A 19,476-nucleotide genomic window follows, 5' to 3' on the forward strand; every position below is an offset into this window, starting at 1 on the left:
CGTCCTTAATAGGTCTCGCAGGTAATTCGTATTTCACACCTTAATCATACTCAGTTCGAAATACGTAGCCACACCATTACAATCAGTTTGCAACAATACTTGAGCAGTGTGTTTTGTGCTGTAGCCCACTGTTGTCTTATTACCAAGGCAGTCGTTGTAACCGGATAATTGTCATTTATTTTACCCTTATCAAATTATGTTCAACGACTCGCCTAATGCTGTGAAATAATGTAATATTTGTTTTTTCTACACAATTTCACGGATTGTGCATTGGTATGTACGTAAATGGCTTGACATGAATCTTGTTGCATTCAACTGCAGGTTATATTAAACCCAATATGAATGATTTTAATACATTACCTCCAACTTTATTGCTGTTGTTGTTTTTTTTCTCCAACAGCAACCAAAAAGTAATGACATTGGGTACATTGTACCAGTAATATGTAATTCAGAATCTGTATCATAATGATACTTTTTTTCCTTGTTTACAATAGAAAAGGGTTGACAAGAGGAAAAAAGAAAATGTCATCTCTGCTCGTCATTCTGTTCACATGTATAGGAGGGAGGGGTGACCACAAATTGTCTCTATTGGAATCGGTTAAAGAAATGTATAATTCCGTTCTCGTGTTAATGGTATTCCTGCTTCTGTTCTCAGAGGTTGAGACAGTTGCGTTTACCTTGTTTGATATAGTAAGTTTTGATCTATGCACATTATGTTCAACGTCATTTATTCCTTCTGTTTTTTATAGAAGGTATATCTATGTTGAAATGCCAAACGCAAGCTCCACAAAGATTTTTAATTTCTTTTATATGTGTGCCAAGCGTGCACTTTTAAATGCCTATGATAATAGCACAAAATGTATCGACACAATTCTTATTTGTGACCACATGAACTTGTCCCTTCTTTTTCTGGTATGCAGATACTCCAGTAGCCAAATTCACACCCCCTGTCATTATTCCACACCCAGTGAACACAAGCTGTTAACATGTTTTAAGTGTTTCTTATTTTCTGGTTGTAACCGTACAACCGACATTTTTGCTGTCAATGTCTGTACGTACGTAGCTACTCAAATGTGTCACATTTCTTCAAAGGGGAAAATAGTCATTCCAGTGTCTCTCCCTGCTTTTTATACAGTTTTCTTGCTGCTTGTACTGACAAACACAGGTATTTTTCTTTGTAAATCATCCCGTGAAATCCCTACCTCAAGACAAAAATCGTACTCGCACTTCAAGCTTGGTTTACGCATAATGCTTGCTCATGTTTTGTTTAAAGACATTCCTTTGCCAGCTACTCAAGCATCTTATATAACTCAGACAGGTGAATGTCGTCTTCTCCCTAAACAGCAAGCAGCAAACAAGTTCAAAAGCAGAGTTTTGTGTCAACAAGTTTATGTAATACCCACTGTTCTGAAACTTTTTCACAATGGCTGAGTCAACTAGTGTGAATGATATGAATAATGGAATCGTTGTTATGTCTGCTTATGCACAAGACAAAGAGGATGTACCCGTACATGCCACAAATAGCGAAGAGGGTAAGAACCCTGATACAATTAGTTTTTTGAACTCACAAGCTCACGAACTGATACTTGATTCTGATGTAAACGACACCAGTCGTCAAACACCACCTACAGAATACCACATTGAAGACGACATAATTTCATTATCTCATTCTAATCCAAACCAATTTTTTATTTCGCACTTTAACATAAGGAGTATAAACAAAAACTTTGATCAATTCAATATGTTCGTGAATCAAGTTAAATTTGATAGTCAGGTTATCGGAATCAGTGAAACCTGGTTAAATGAAACATCACCTTCTTCGCTATTTACCATTGATGGCTTCACACTTTTGACAAAAAACAGGGCAGGTAAAAAAGGCGGCGGAGTTGGGCTTTACGTCACTCAGAATTTGAATTATGAACTCTTAGACGAATTCAGTTTAATGTCTGAAGTTATTGAGAGTATTTTCATTGAAATTAGGGTTCCAAATAGAAAAAGTATTGTTGTCGGTGAAATATACAGACCTCCAAATACAAGCCCCACTGAATTTATTGAATCTTTATCCGTACTTTTAGCTGATAAATATTTGGAGAATAAAAGTTGTTTCATCATGGGTGACTTCAATTTCAACCTTTTAGACTGTCATACCAACTCCGCATGCCAAGATTTCCTCAATGTGATGTTATCCGAGTCCTTTTCACCTCTTATAAAGAAGCCCACTCGAATTTCAGATGTCACAGCAACTCTAATTGACAACATTTTTGTTAATAGTTCTCTTTCCAATATCACGTTTGGTGTAATAGTGTCTGATGTATCCGATCATTTTCCGATTTTCGCTGTTCTGCCCAATGTTAACATAAGTAATGCCTCTTTTTATTCGCCCAATTCTGGTTTTCGAGAAATGTCAGAAACTAATCTTAATAGACTTAGGGAGAGACTAGGATCCGTTAATTGGTCAATTGTTAATAACCAAAGTGATGCAAATTTAGCTTTTGAACACTTTTCACAAATATTATCATCCGCATTCAATTCCATTATACCCGTTAAGCCATTTACTCGTTTAAACCGTAAAAAGGTTCCAAAGAAACCATGGATTACGAAATCTCTCCTGAGGTCTATTAACCGTAAAAATGCTCTTTTCTACAAATACCGAAGTGATCCTAACAGTCGAACTCGGTCTCGGTATGTGCATTATCGCAACGTTCTTACATCATCCATACGTTTAGCCAAACGAATGCATTTTTCAAAGCAATTTATCAAGCATAAAAATGACATCAAGAGTACGTGGAAGGTGATAAATGAAGCGCTGAACACTAAAAATAACATCGAACCACCTAGGCATATTATTAATAATGATAAGTACATTGAAGATGAAGCTGATGTGGCAGAAGTATTCAATGAATACTTTGTAAGCATAGGACCTAATCTTGCCAGCAGTATTCCGCATTCAAATACTGATTTTTATTACTTTCTAAAAGACCAGAATCAGCAGTCTCTTTTTTTTGAACCTGTCATTGAAGAAGAAATCAAAGATATCGTGCAAAACTTGAACACTAAGAAAAGCTCTGGATGTGATGGAATCACCAATTTTCTCCTTAAAAACATCATTAATGAAATAGTTATACCATTAACACACATTTTTAATTTATCGTTATCTACTGGCATAGTTCCACAAAAAATGAAAATAGCTAAAGTAGTACCAATTTTTAAAAAAGGACAAAAAGAATCTGTGACAAATTATCGCCCTATATCTTTGTTAACTTCATTTTCAAAACTTCTTGAAAGGTTGGTATATACGCGCACACACAAATTTCTCGAAAAGTGTGAAGTTTTTTGTCACTCCCAGTTTGGTTTTAGGAAAAACCACAGTACGACCCATGCCTTACTCACTTTTATCCATAAAGTTGCTCATGCTATAGATGATGTCTCCCACACTATTGGAGTTTTTCTTGATTTTTCGAAGGCCTTCGACACAATTGACCACGATATTTTGATTTACAAGCTACGACATTATGGTATACGTGGGAAGACTTTGGACTGGTTTCGAGATTATTTATCAAACAGAAAACAATTTGTGAGTATAAATGGCCGTGATTCTCAGTTAAAGTTAATTTCATGTGGTGTTCCACAGGGCTCCTTACTAGGCCCACTATTGTTCATTTTGTACATTAACGATCTTCCTAGTTCCTCGCCAATTCTTTCCTTTATATGTTTTGCTGACGACTCCAATCTGTTTTTTACACACAGAGATCCTTATACTCTTGTTAACACAGTGAATAAAGAACTTAAATCTGTGCAATCTTGGATATACGCCAACAAATTGTCACTTAATATTGATAAAACTCATTGTATGCTTTTTAGCAATAGTCTTAAAACCCTTCCTTTTCATATTAAGTTTAATGAAACTGAATTAAATCAAGTCAGTAGTATAAAATTTTTAGGGCTTTTTATTGATAGTGATTTATCTTGGAAATCCCACGTTAGTTATTTAAGTAATATTCTTTCTAAAAATACGGGTGTTCTTAATAAACTTAAGAGTGTTTTTCCAAGTCAAATTCTGCTTAATCTTTATTCTACTTTGATTACTCCGTACCTTAATTATGGTATTCTTGTGTGGGGGAATGCAACTAGAAATCTTCTTGATATACTGTTCCGTATTCAAAAACGTGCCATCAGAAATATCAACCATGTCGGATATTTGTCCCACACGAATGATTTATTTTTGAAAAATAAAATACTGAAAATATCAGATCTGTTCAGTTACAACGTCGGCATATTTATGTACAAATTTTCTGCCAACGAGTTACCGGATGTTTTTACTAGCATGTTCAGAAAAAACTATTTGATTCATAATTATCCTACCCGCCAAAGTGACGCATTTCACCTTCCACGTACTCGAACAATTTTCGCTAAAAAAACGATAATGTATACGGGCCCTAGATACTGGAATGACCTCTCCCCCGAAATAACAAGCTGCTCGTCTTTATATTCCTTTAAACGTAAATTCAAAGAGTTTTTATTGAGTGCATATTTTGCAGACACTGAACAGTCGTAATGTCTTATGTAATACTGTGGTATGTTATTGTCCAATCAAACATTTTGTCAACACGTTACAGATTCCATTTAGGGTCTTGCCATGGGGCTCTCTGAATTCATCATTAGCAATTCCACACTCTACTTCGTTTCCCTCTCTTCCTCTTTCCCTCTTCCCCTCTCTAACCTTCTATGCAGAGCTTGACGGCAGGCACCAAATGGCTTAATAGTTGTACATGTTACTTTTTGTGTCTTACTGATCATATCCTGGTGAAAGTTTTAATGCAACAATAGTTTATAGTATATACACCAAAGTAGGCTGTATAATAACGATGGCTCGGTCACAGTAAGTTCATATTAATGTATAGTTTGTTTGTTTTTCTTCTACTTCTTTTTCTTCTTCTTTTTTATTACATAAAATTTGGCAACCTTACATCATCATTCTGGTCTTCTATCCGTTCTCCGTTTCTTTTTCACAAACACTGATTACTCGGGGCTTACAGCCAAACAAGCTAGCTTTCATGTAGGTCCCGTCATACTTCTCTTTGATCAACCCCATTTCGATTTCGATTTTGACCAGTTATCATTACATGTAATTACTGTGTTATCACCATGTATATTGTTTGTTCTCTGCACATTGTTCACAAGGTAAAAGAACTTGTCTGGTTTCTGTTGTAATGTTCATAAATGAGAAGTATGAAAATAAAAAAATGAAAAAAAATGAATTGAATTGAATGTTTGTCTTAGGATATAGGTCAGCATGACACATTTCTTGACAGTGACAAAAAGTATGTTGCCATGGTAACAGCTCACATATTATGAGCCAAAATGATGGAAAATTTTGTGTTGCAAACTACTTCCTCAGTTTTTGCCCAATTTCCATGAAACTTGGTACAGATGTGTGCCTTTGGTTGTAGATGTGCAAGACGCATTTTTTGACAGTACCCGAAAGTAGGTTGCCATGGTAACGGCATATTAATGGCAGAAGATCAAGGAAAGATCTTGCGGATTTAACTACTTCCTCAGTTTTTTGACCAAAGCTTATGAAATGTGGCACACACCTTGATCTTGGTGGGAAGATGTGGAAGACATATTTTTCGGACGTGTCGGAAGCTGCGTTGCCATGGTAACGGCATATAAATGGCAGAAGATCAAGGAAAGATCTTGCGGATTGAACTACTTCCTCTGTATTCGACTGAAGCTCATGAAATGTGGCACACACATTGGTCTTGGTGGGAAGATGTGCAAGACATATTTTTTGGACATGTCGGAAGCTGCGTTGCCATGGTAACGGCATATTAATGGTGGAAGATCAAGGAAAAATCTTTTGGATTGAACTACTTCCTCAGTTTTTGACAAAAGCTTATGAAATGTGGCACACACAATAGTCTTGGTGGGAAGATGTGCAAGACATATTTTTCAGACGTGTCGGAAGCTGCGTTGCCATGGTAACGGCATTTAAATGGCAGAAGATCAAGGAAAGATCATTCCTTGGGTAAGACTGTCGTCACGGGGCGGGGGTATTAATCACCTTAAGTGATATTTCTAGTTGTTTTTAAAGTTTTTTGATAGTGTGTTAACTGCTATGCACATGGAATATATTTACTGTGCACATATTTTGTATGTTCATCTCTCTTCTTCATGTCTCTCTCTCTGCCTATTTATGTGTTTCTAGTTACATGTAGCTAGATGCCTGGCTTTGTATCTATCTATTTCTCTGTTCTTTGTGTATCACTTTGTATGTTAGAGGAACATACACTACACTTTCTGACCTTCTGTTGTACAGATTCTTCCTTTATTTATTCACAATTTGATAGTGAGCAAGTAATTCTTCATTGAAATGGATATAGATCACAAAGCAATAGGTCAATTACTGGACATGTTGATATTTTGTGACGGAGAAAATGATGGTGTACTATAGATGATATGACTATAAGGAAAAGCAGTGCTGTCACTGATAAGGCTGTCCATTGTAAAGTGGACTTTATCTTTTTATACCAAGAAAAGAAAGGATGATGCTGTTAAGAGAAAAGAGAGAAAAATAAAGTAGTGTCAAGAAATATGTTTTCACAGTTTTATGTGGGCCTGGCTAAAGCTTTTCCCATTGTATGAACTTCATGAACACATTGGTAATAATTATAAGTTTGAGATGGACATTGATACATACATGAAAGAACAAGTTTTGCTATATTACAACTGAATCACTAATTTGAATATTAAGTATATTGTATGTGCATAATTACATACATATCTGTATAATGTTTATCAAGTGTATATTTTTTCATGTTTTCTATCATACTGTCTGACTTTTTATTGTGTCCGCAGACTTTGGTCTTGCCCGAGACATTTACCAGTCGGACTACTACCGAAAGGAGAGGGGCGGCATGCTGCCAATTCGCTGGATGGCTCCAGAATCCGTCAAAGATGGTGTCTTCCAGATGAGCTCCGATGTTTGGTGAGTTACCTCAAGATGTGATGTCATAAGATTCTCTTTTACGAACATGATAATTTTATTAGGCAGATTTCAATGCAAACAGTTCGTAGACTTGAGCAAATAAAAAGACATAATGCTTTCAGATCTTATGCTGATGCAACCAGATTCGATCACTGAATAGAAATAAGGACAAGGCTGTCACTGCATTAATGTCATGCAAGACAGGTATTGTCAAAGGTTCAAGAATTTGAGAAGTTCTTGCCAAAGTGAAACAGAAGATCTTCAAAGAACCATACAAAGAATTACATAATATGACAGTTTGTGAACCTGTCCTTTTTTATATCCATTGCAAGAACATATAATGGAGAGTCCAATTTTGAATGCAAACTTACAATTAGTATTAATTGACATATGGAGCATTAGTCCTGTTGGCCCTGAAAGACACCACTTTGTTCCAAATTGCATTCCTTTGTTCACAGACTCTTCTTATCTTAGAAGCTGTGAATTCAGTCAAACTTGAACAAGCATTAACTCATTGATACTGCAATCCAGATGTGCCATGTATCCACCCTATGGATAATCACAATGACTCAATTACAGTTGGCCTTAATTGTGATAAGGCATTTCTCTGTTTGTATTCGTTATTTGTGTGATTTACATTACTTGAATTCCCATGAGTTGACAATAAGGAAAAAAGACCTTCCCAACACGTATTCGTGTCGAAAAGATTTAAAGAGTGCTTCGTTCACATCTGTCACATGGCAGGTCATATGGAATCTTGTTATGGGAGATGGCCACACTTGGCGAGTTGCCCTACCAAGGTCTGTCCAACGAAGAGGCAGGGGAGTACATCAAGGGCGGGAACGTTTTACGGCCACCGGAGAACTGTCCAGAGAAATTGTGAGTAGCACTCCCTGATTTGACTTTGGCATCCATTGTAGAAACATTGCCACTGATTTGTAATATTGATACTGATGGTACTCGCTTTGTTAGATGGCAATCGTAACAAACTCATTGTCATTTGCAAAGTTTTAGGATGTAGAATCTTGATAGCAGCAATGCCAAGTCATTACTTTTTACCTGTCTTATGTGCTAGAAATACAACCAGAAACTGTCAGGCTAAGGCAAAAAACAAAAAAACCTAATGTGGCTGAGATTTTTCTTATTTCCAGCTTGAAATATGATTTGAAGTATTGTATATGAACATGAGTAGTGTTGTTTTTATTTAAACATAAAAAAAGATGTTTTTACATTTCATTTCATGAACTTGCTTTACAGGTGTATCAAAGGTGTGTTAAGAATGTAATGAATGTTGTGACAGGAAACTCTATACAGTATTGTAAACAACATGACACTAGTGTCCCTTTCATCCGTTTGTGAATGCCATCCCTAAGATGCTATGCTATACTATTTTCTTGTGTCTTTTTATCAACCTCTCCTGCTCCCCGCCCCCTCCACTCGCCCTCCCCCTCCATTCACCCTCCCAGACATGAGATTATGATGGCATGCTGGCAGTACCAGGAGAAGCTGCGACCAACGTTTGGTGAGATCCTCATGGTGTTAGACGACACGGGTCTCCTCCTCGACACTTTCCCCCAATACTCCTTCTATCTCAACGAGCAGCTGAGGGCAGGCGACGCCCAGGAGGGTCTCTCCTCCAAGGAGCTGGAGAAGGTGTCCATCCTGGAGCAAAGGCAACCCCAGGAGAACTTATACACCAATATGGGGCCTAATGCCAGCGGGACCCCGCCCACCACGGGGGCCCAGGGCTCACCCTCCACGCGAAACGGAAACGCAATGGGCAACGGCTCGGTTCTGCACGGAAAGTCTCAGATCGGAAAGTGCACGGAGTGCTGAGGGCGGCCCCCTCCCACACCCTATGTGCCCACGGAAGCTTCATATATATCTTTCAGCACCTGGCGTGGGGAAAAATCAGTTTCTCCAAGGGTGTGCTGATATTTGAATGCAAAATGGAATTGCAGACTGTGGATGAGCGCAGACAACAAATCCTATTTTGCAATTTGCAAGGAGACGCACTGGATCAGACCATGTGAAGCTAGACTTCCTGACAGAAGGTTCATTACAGAGATTTGTGCAAAGTTGAAGTCTTCGTGCAGTTTGTTTGTTTGGTGTTTTTTTTTTCATAAAGAGTCGTAGATGTCAGTTGGCTGTTCATCAAACTTCAATTTTCGCAGCCCTGTGAATATATATTGGGTTATGTTCTCAAGTCTGCACCAAGATTCAAGGTGAGGGAGGAAGGTGAATGGAGAAATGCCTTTTTTTAGAACACTCTATACTGTCTGCAGGAAAAAAAAAGCGAATACTTTTGTATGTGCTTCGAATTCGTAAAATGATGCAGTTCAAGTTTTGGTGGAGGAGCCATCGTTTGTCCATCTCCCAAGGAGACCAGTGATCGCGGGAGAGGTACCAGGATAGAGGAATTGAGCGAAGCCTTATCTACCTGTGATGTTAACCCTTTACACTCACTCCCTGTGGAGGAAACTTAGTTTGGGTGGAGGACAGCTCTCATGTGCAAGAAATATTAACAAAGATTGTTGCATGTGCTGTCTGGCATTTCTGAGAAAGACAAGACCATCAAGAAAAAAGAAAAAGATTATTTTGTATCGACCAATCCATCACTGAACTTTTTGTATACATTTTTCTTGTGTTATTTTGTCTCTTCTTTTCCTTCTCTCGGTTTTTTGTTGTTGTTGTTGAAAGGTATCATGTCGCGATTGTCATGTCAAACTGGTGTACTCGTGAAGTTCGCCTGGGCAGTCACATTGATTGTTGTGAGAGCAGTCGGTCTACAGTATAGTACAGTTTTGAAAGCCAGGAATATAATTACTGTTTCTTTGGTGCAATATTGGTTTTCAAGACTTTGACAGTGGAAAACACTACAGAATACTGTATCTTGCCTGTATCGCTAGACTCAAACAACAACTGCCCATGTCCAATTTTGCATCTCTTTAAGTAGCCATGATTGTAAGTTGAGGTTGCTCTTTTTTGTTCTTCTTCTTGTTGTTGTTCTTTCCAGAGGGATTTAAGGCACAAGTCATTGTACTGTCAGTCCATAAAAATTTGCCTTTGTCAAAATTCCAAGTGTCTACAGTCACTTTTAATGTAGAGAAAAGACAAGGATATTCTCTGTTTTGTCTGTGTGGTACTCTATGGCATCCTTTGCTGGTGCCTTGTTGATAATGATGAATGTTCCGTCAGTACAACTGTTTATTTCTGCTTTAATATATCAATACCAGAAATCTACTGATCACCAAATTCTTTGCTGACTTTGTGTATTTTAATTTTAGGCCTGTCAAGCAGGCCATGTCTAGAGTCAAGCCTACCGACAATGTGGGGTATTCAGAGACTCCAACCCAAAGTACATTCTGATCTGGAGATTCTCCCGCCTGAAACCCCTAGCAAACGGGAGACTCAAAGTTGATGTGTGCGAAGCACGAAATTCCCAAGGTTCTAGATGCTCTCTAGTGCTATCTAAGGATTATTTTTTTCAACATACGATAGAAATATGTAAGAAATCCTTTCCATCGGGAGACAAAGAGCCAGGGCGGGAGAAATTAAATCTCAAACGGGAGAACGGGAGATTTTGCAAAATTGGGTTTTCGGCGGGAGATCTCCCGTCGAAAACGGGAGAGTTGGAGTCTCTGGGTATTGCACATATAGCTCATATTTACGGCAAGAGACAATTTGATAAATCCCTTGTGTGATAAGTTGGTGCGCTGAGGGTCAAATGCTGACTTACATCTGCATCCAGAAATGCTCCGACTATTAGAAACACCTTTAATTCAAGTATTAGTGGGGTGGAAACGAGGTCGTAATATGACTTGACATCATTTTGCCCTTCCATAATACCCCCATTCTACAGAGATTTTTCTCATTGGTCACTCATCAGAAGCAAAGTTTGTTGCTTCCGGCCACCCACCGAAGTGTATCGGATTGCAATCTGATGAATCCGACTTGGTTGGTCGAGTATCAGGTGAGTGTCAGATGTGTGATCTTCGTCGGATGATCTTGCCTCATTGGATCACCGCCTGACATGTCTGACACTGACCTAATAGTCGACCAACACAAGTGGGATTTATCGGACTGTGATCCGATACACTTTGGTGGTTTGCTGGAAGCGATAAACTTTGCTTCGGATAAATGACCGATGAGAGAAAATCTCTGTGGAATGGGGGTATGAATGTAGTTGCTCATTACATCTCTCAAGGATTTGTCAACAAATTTTCAAAATATGGCTATTTCCGTAAAAAGCTGTGTCCTCTTCTTGTCGTTGAACGGTGTGCCTGGTAACAGCCTCAAGTTACCACCACCACAAATTGTTGTGTTACCCACAAGGCAAATATTCATGCAGCTGATTGCAAAACCTCCAAAATTTAAGAAATGACAGGTGTTTCGATTAGGAGGGCCTGTAGAAATTTATGTGAGACCAGACAAAGAATGTGAGTGCTTTGACTTATTGAATTTCAGATGATCAGTCTTTTTGCCTCTGAGACTGTGATATTCCATAGTTTTGATATACGGTACATCTACAGCTAGTTCCAGCAAACAGTAGGTTAACTAGAAACATGGTGTGGACACATATATCTCGGGGGAAATCGGGGAGATATCAGGGGAAATTATATATTTTTTTTCTTTTCTTCTTTTTTTAATATCTTTCTCTTCTTTAGGTTACATAAAATCAAGCCACTCAAAAATACATTTAAAAAGAAAATATTAAAGATGTAATTGTATATTTCAGAGGTGTTATACTGTAATACCAACCACCTTGCAAGAAAGATCATTATTGGATGAAAATTGGTTATTAACAGCAATGAACCATAAAAGGTCTTCATATTCGTTTTCCATTCTTGTCTGTGACTGTCAAATATTTTCATCATGTTAAACTTTTCTCCATGGTTATTTGTCATATCTAGGTAGAACTTTTTACAGCAATTTAACTTATCACGGTAAATTTTTGAGAGTTTTTGTGTGCTATATGGTGTTGGTAAGTACTTGTCCAATGAACTTTAATGAATTGGAGGCAAAACTAATAGTCAGTGGGTAATAAGATTTTGACAATCATTGAAAATTTTCAAGGTTTATAATGGTGCTCACATCGTTTTTTGATATGATCATAGCATATACTGAAAGAAGGAGCGTGCATTTGCATTCCAAGTTTGTACTCGGTGTAGTGTTAAAGAGCATTATGAAGGTCTCTCTAAAGAGCTTGTAAATTATGAAATGTGCTATATTGATTTTGTCATGTGAGCGTCTTTTTGTCTCGACATTGTCAAGAGTTTAATGTATCCTTTTTCGTTTGTCTCAAGTGTGCGATGTATGCCAGTAATGCAGTTGATAACATACCTAACATCTCCAGTGTACTATTAAGATTATCAAGAGTCAGTACCCCTTTTGATGTACAAGTACTATAGAACCTCAATGTAAAGAGGTCAGATATATAACAAAAGCCTCTCATATAATGAGGTGATTTTGTGGGACCCAACTCTTGATATCTCGTTATATTTGTACTCTGATGTAGTGAGAAACATGATATAACAAGGGAATTGTCAATAGGTCCTTGTTATAACGAGATTCCCCCTGCTAAGAAGAGCTAATTAACATACTTTCTGCATGACCAGGAAATGGAAGGGACCTGGCTGTCCAAAGTATGCATATTATTACCTGTCATCACAAAAGGCCTGAACATTGATTCCTGCTGCTGCTTTTTTTTTTCAATTCTGTCGATTTTTGTGCTTTCCAATCGTTATTAAAGTGTGTTAAGCTGAATCCTCAAAAAAAAAAACCTTCCACAGAAACAGAAAGATAATAAAATACTGTATGAACATAATTTTTTTTAGAAGATAGGCCTCAAAATTTAGATGCAGTCATGCTTTTAGGCGATTGAGGAAACTGAACACAAAAGGTCAATTTTAGTTGCTAAAATTATGTGCTTTGTAAAATTAGAAAAATTTTCAATATCAAAACATTCCTAGACATAAGACAGGAGGTACAATGTATTTAAGATATCTTAATTGCTCTCTGTTATGAAACAGATATCAAATTTCTTGTATTCAGCCATTCGTCAGATTTTGGAGTTTTTGTGGTTTGAATGTAACTGACCACATCTGTACTATATTGAGAAATGGTATTATCGAGAAAACTTGTATCCGGGTCTGCGAACAAGCATGTGATATTGCATTAGTGTATTCATTTTTCGAATGTACTTATCAAGAGTGTAACTTGTAAGGTATGAATAATATCTTCTTGTGAGAGAAAAAGAGAGAGAATAAGCGCCTATGTGCAAAATGTCCTGTTTGTAGAATTGATTGAGCTGTCAGATGCCTGTCATTGTTAATAGTACTAACCAATTTCTGCTCCAGATTTGATGTTCATGTTTATCTTCTCTTCTTTTTTTTTCTTCAAATTTTATCAACTTGGCATACTACTTTCTTATAATGAAATTGCTGTAAGACATGCTCTGTTTGTCTGTGCAAGCCACCACATATTGACTGTCTTGCTTCAGCTTTTGTGAAATCCAATGATCTGTCTGTCAAGGTTTTATTGTCAATTCATGGAAACTGTTGGTTTGATGTTGGTTTTGGGAGGTTTTCTGTTTTTCAAGGGAATTGTGTGAAATGGGCCCTACATGCCGTGTATTTAACAACATTGCTCACAATTTGAGTATTTGTAGGCTGTTTCATTTGTAGTTATCCAGTGGCTATTCTAAAAAAAAAAACTCTTTAAACTCCTTGAGTACTGTGGGATGGGTAGTTTTTGCTGTTTTTGTTGTTTGTTTGTTTGTCTGTTTGTTTGTTTGTTTTTGGTCTTCTCTGCCCTTCTGGATCCCTCAGTGGTCACATCCCATACTGCTACTCTGCTACCAGACAGCTCAGCCTGATAGATGTCGGCAGCTTTGAACACACCACTTTCCCCCATCAACCCTTCATCACCTCCACAGTGCACATCCGATGGTATGTCCATTGTGAAAGTACATACTTCATAACCACGCTGTGCCTGCAGACGGGGACTCAGGAATTCATTAGCGATGGAGTGGCGGTCGGTAATTTTGTGACCCGTTCTTTTTCTTAATAGCGTGTGTGTAAATTCTCCCGCAACATCTGACTGGTTGAAAAGTAGGGACCATTGAGCTTAAAGATGCTACTTTTGATGATATCATATTCTATGTGACACAGGGGAACAAGTGTCAGAGGTCTTCTTTGGAAAAGTTGAAAGAGAGATTTTTTTGTGTTCATTACTACAACTTTCTTCTGTTTATTCTTCTTCCCATTGCAGCAGAGTTCAACTGTTCATTGCACATGCCCTTCCTGCCACATTTGCAAACAAAACAAAATATATATATAAGTCTGTACCTAGCTCTGGTAATTGATGTGCAGAAATATTTGAATTGAAATGTATTAACTGTGTACATACAGCATTCAAATGAGGTGCAGACACATGCCGATCTTCATTTTGTCACTGAAAGTAATATGGATGATTTACAAGTACAAGTACATGTGAATATGTTGACTTTTCTTAAAGCTGTGCAGCCTTTTTTCCATGCAGAGTCTAAGAACTCTCCCGCTCTCAGTGGGAGATCTCCGGCTTGGCCTAAGATCTCCGGCTTGTAGGCCATTTTTACTAAATCTCCTCGTGCTCCCTCCTGCTCAAGTTCAAATTCTCCCACTCTAGCTATGTGTTTCCTACTTCAGATGTATTTTTTCCCACCCAACTGTAGTTTTGTCATTTGCTCAAAAATAAGGCTAGGATACATGTAGCACCAGAGAGCATCCATGACCCCAGAGCATTAACGCCCTGTGATAGCATTGGTAAGCAAACCCTTGACCCCGGCTGCAAAGGACGTCGCGTTTCGCGCTGTTGATGTGCATTTTGTTTTCGTGATTTGAGTCTCCAATTTGTTGGGGGAAGGGCAGGTGGGAGAATCTCCAGTGTAACCCATTGAGGATGGGCTGATTTTGCAACAACATGCATTTCCCATCGTCACTTGCCGCGAGTATGCTCGGGGCCCGTCTTCAACGGGTTACTTAAGAGAAGCTTGGGGTTGGAGTCTCTGTCAATAACCGTTTCTAATGTCAGAGTATAGTGTAGGGAAGGTGTTTCTGAATTGTTGTATAGTTTACAGGGGCATGGTAGGAGCAGCCAGGGTGGAGGAGAAGAGCAAAGCAGAGTTTTATCAACAAATATGTGGAATTTCATCCCCACCCCCCCCCCCAAAAAAAATAGTTTGTAAAGGCAATTGGTTTTTTTTTCCCTCTCCCCCCCCCCCCCCACTATTTTAATCACACAAAATCTCCTCTTGCCATTGTGACTTTAACTCCTGCCAACCCTGAATGAAGGCAACACTAGTAAAATCCAATATCTACCATCATTCACGTACAACAATTCAACTAGGTGTCAGTGGAATTGTGTTGAAGGTGTATATAGATCTGTCTCATGATAGTATTCTGAACCTCTGTATCTGACACAGTCTATCCATGCGTTTCAGTACAATTTTTGTTATCTTTTTTTTTTGGGGGGGGGGGGGGGAGGGGAGGTCATACATATAATACATGTGTTCAAGTAAAATCATAAGGATGTACAATGTTTATTTGACAGAGGAGAAAAGGGGAAGGAGAGATGATGGATGTGTGAGGGGTATGGGAGGAGAGGAGGAGAGAGGGGAGGGAGAAAGGATGAGAGAGAGGGGGTGGGGAGATGGAAGAAAGAGAAAATGCAAAAGGATTGTTCGTGCAATATTCTGGATGAGCCATTATCCCCAAGTTGTGCTGTATTTGAGAGTATTTCTCACAGATTAGTGTTTTTGTTGGATGAAAGTCATGGCATTGACAATCCTGTTAGTTTGCAGATAGTTTCCTGTAATTTTGTTGGGGAGGGGGGGATTTGGGATGTTGAAGAAATAATGAATGAAGCTCATCACAATTATAAAAGAAAATTTCTCTTGTGTCACAGGTAATTACAATGCCACAGCAGAGCTATTAAAACCAGACAGCAACTTTTCAAAAATATCCAGAGAAAGATAAGAAAACACTATGTATGAAGATCAGATGCCACGATGGATTGCCCTGTTCTTGTAAACAGTTATGAGGTGCTTAAGAGAGAGAAGGGAGGGGGAAAAAATTTTTTTTTCATAATAATTGGTCAATGACAACGTAGGTAATAATGTACAGTTCTGTATGCAAGTACAAGTAATGTTTTCTAAGGATAATTAATCATGATAGTGTGTGGTGCATTCAAACTAAACTCATCATGATGTAAAGCACATAAAAAAGCATTATAATTCTTATGTGTTTTTAATTTCTCTTTCCCCAACCTGCTATGTTCAGCGTGATGAAGGAAGAGTGGTCACACCATAGTAAAAATTGTGTTTATTAAAGAGGAAAAAAAAAAATGAATTCACATTTGAGCATACTGTTTTGCCTGAAATTTCTTGGTGTTATTTCTGTGAAACAGAAGAAAAAAAATTGGTCATGATGCAGTCATCGAACCCTGAATCGATTAAAGGGTGTAAAAAAGAAAATAAAAGTAGTGCCTTGTCAAAAGTTCCATGAGGATTTGTGGACTGTGCTAACCCAACTGACAAACATCTCTGATATCAAGATCTGTACAGAGCAAATTATAAACATCAAGTATCATTTGTTATAGTATGTCCCATATATCATACAGTTGATGTACATTTGATGGAAGTGTGGGTTTCCATTGGTCACCTAAAACTTGTGTATTTTCATGAAGTGTGTACCAGTACTTGTTGTTTTTATGTAATGTCCATCGATGTGAGATTTGAATCTGATTGGTGTAGTGGTATAGACGGATCCATCTGGCCATGAATTTGCATAGAATGCATATCATTTTGTACGAGTCTTTTTTGGGTATTGCAGAATCTTATATGAAATGGGTTGATGGTTTCTCTCTTGTAACCATGGATGGGATGAGACCTGCTGCATGCATTTACTGCAGTCAATTATGATTGGTTGTGATCGCAAGGCTTGACCCCTTAAAGGCGAGGTTCGAATGTGATGCTCATCGATTCGTGATGCTGTCGTGTACATCTCGCCATCTCTCTAAGACAACTGTCGCCTCATTTCGTTACTGTGAGAGGTTAATGCAAACCCATTCCATCTATTTCTTAATGGGGGTGGGAATAGAAGTTGATTGATACCTACTGTTATTCTTGCCACAACTCAAGCTACCTTCAAAATTATTGACTGTCATTTCTGAATCCACTGCTAGGCATTAGTAGACATGTATAAAGTGACAACTCGTGAGGGGAAATAGCATCTCAACATGGCATACCATTTTACATGATGAATAAAATGTATACATTGAACTAGTAAATGAACAAAATTGTAATTATGCTGCGAAGATGGCTTACAGCTATTCATGTAAAATTGAAGAAATATAATAATAATAACTCATATAATATGTGAAGATTTCTTCTTGAGCAATGTATTTATTTCAAAATCAAATTGTCTGAGATAGTGCATTTCAGATGTTGTTTTTGTGGAAATCTGAAAGCCCTGTGAAAGAAAGTTACTTATTGAATAGAAACCTCTCCTAAATATGAAAATTCATCCCTCTGTTTGAGGTGACTGTTACAAGCAGAGTAAAAGCAAATATACACAACAGTAAAAGTTACAGTGAGAGTAGGCAAAAAAAAGAAAAAAGGAAGAGACATGGAATTGTAATGTTTTTGATGTTTGCACAATACAGCGATACTAGTCACAACCACATACACAAATTAGATAAGATGATTGTATTTGATTAACTGAAAGACCAAACATTTGATTTCTGTAATATTTTTGTATACTAACCCATGGGAGAATTGCAGGGCAATGCGACCATCGTCTTATTTTCATTTGCATTTATGAATGTAGTTGTGACTAGTGTCCATGTATCATGAAACCTGCGAAGCTTTCAAGGTCCCAAATATTTGTATTCATCCCCAATTTCATTGACACTTCTACTACCAGTGAGTCTGTCTGTTTTGACAGCTTTCGGGCGGAGTGGAGTTCCACTTTGAGTACTGTGACATCACAGGGTCTTGAGGGGTCGATTGGCTCACTGACAAATTAACGACATTTGACACACAGTAATTGTGTTCGTTCTGGTTGTAGATCAGTTGATCTTTGATAGTTAGTGATTTTACAATTCAGAATTTGAAGTGACGCTTGCTTTGTCAACTCTGAGATCTGCTCGGATTGCAACCGTCTAATGACAAAACTGTCATTCATTCATTCAGAGAGGTGAAATTACAGGAAACAAATTTGGTGAGCTAAAGTGTACAGTAAAGTGTACAGCCAGCAGTACTCCCTTTTATAGACAAGTAGTTCATCTTAACCCACTGGATTTTTCATCTAATCACAAAACTTTTGGAAGTAAACGTGTAGTGCTGCCAAGTACAACTACAACCCAGTACCAATGTTGATGCTTTTTCCCTGTCGGTACGTGAATCAGGTGTGTCATTGTATTGTTACTACAGTACTTAAGGAGACTTGACATGTATTCTACAAAAGAGAATTTATTTCTCTTTGTATCACCCCCCCCCCCCCATTAATTCTTCAAGTCAAACAGTACTTTGCAAGGAATGTTGAGCTCAGTTTTGCTGTTAGCAAATCATTTGTGACCCGCTACAACGAAAGGATCCTAAAGTCACTGACGGGTGAGCTGAGAAAATCGAGTTTGAAGTCAGATCACCAAAATATGTCAAAACGTTTGGATTTCTGTTTTTAACATAATTTTGTAGTCTAATGTATCTTCTATCATCTGCCGAAATTTTGAAGCTAAGTGATAAAAGGAAAGGCCTGAAAATAGAATTTTTCTGGGCCATGATTGGCTCGCCCGTCAGCGACTTTAGGATCCTTTTGTTGTAGCGGGTCACATTTATTGTCACTGGCTAAGAGGAATAATCAGCCTTTTAAGCTTTCGATAAACTACATTAAACATGATATGTATATCCCAAAGGAAATATTATAGTAGTATTATAAAAAAAAGTACTCATCAACCGTATCTATTCAACCTTTATGATGAAGCCTTGAAATTTACAATTTATTCAAAAATACTCATGCAGCAAAGCTTATTCTCCTGCAGCAAATCTTATCAAAACTAAAGAGACTTTTGTGGAGTCCATTCCACATAACGCTGCAAGTATTCACTGGTTTTGTAAAATGGATTATGTGTAAACAATGCCTAATACTAATAATTTGTGTATCTAAAGTGACCTGTCTCTTTTTAAGATGTTTACTCACAGCTTTCTTTGTGTAGATTGAGAGTGGTGAGGTGAAGAAAGTACTGTAAAAGTGGACGTTTTTGTGTAATTTTTTTGCAATCAAATTTAGTAAAATGAATTTTTGCATGTTTTGATTTTGTGGATTCAGAGATGAAATATTTTTGCATGTATATGAGAAGCACAAATAATTGCGTGCTTTTATTTTTGGGCTGGTCTCATGTGGCGCGAAGCACACAAAAATTTCCACAGTGCAAAAATGTTCACTTTT

General features: G+C 37.8%; 1 protein-coding gene across 2 annotated transcripts in view; it reads left to right on the top strand.

Moving 5' to 3' along the window:
• LOC139713312 (insulin-like peptide receptor) overlaps positions 1-9,103 on the top strand; it is a 130,898-nt gene extending 121,795 nt beyond the window's left edge. For both annotated transcript variants that reach the window (XM_071625057.1, XM_071625056.1), the window contains 3 exons: positions 6,859-6,988; positions 7,733-7,867; positions 8,455-9,103. In XM_071625057.1, the coding sequence (XP_071481158.1) occupies positions 6,859-6,988; positions 7,733-7,867; positions 8,455-8,824 (635 nt within the window). In that variant the 3' untranslated portion in view covers positions 8,825-9,103. The remainder of the gene's footprint in view (positions 1-6,858; positions 6,989-7,732; positions 7,868-8,454) is intronic.
• The last annotated feature ends 10,373 nt before the right edge of the window (positions 9,104-19,476 follow it).

Source organism: Diadema antillarum, unplaced genomic scaffold, assembly GCF_040938485.1.
Source record: "Diadema antillarum isolate AM-2024a unplaced genomic scaffold, OU_Dant_1.0 seq00001947_RagTag, whole genome shotgun sequence".
NCBI classification, from domain to species: Eukaryota; Metazoa; Echinodermata; class Echinoidea; order Diadematoida; family Diadematidae; genus Diadema; species Diadema antillarum.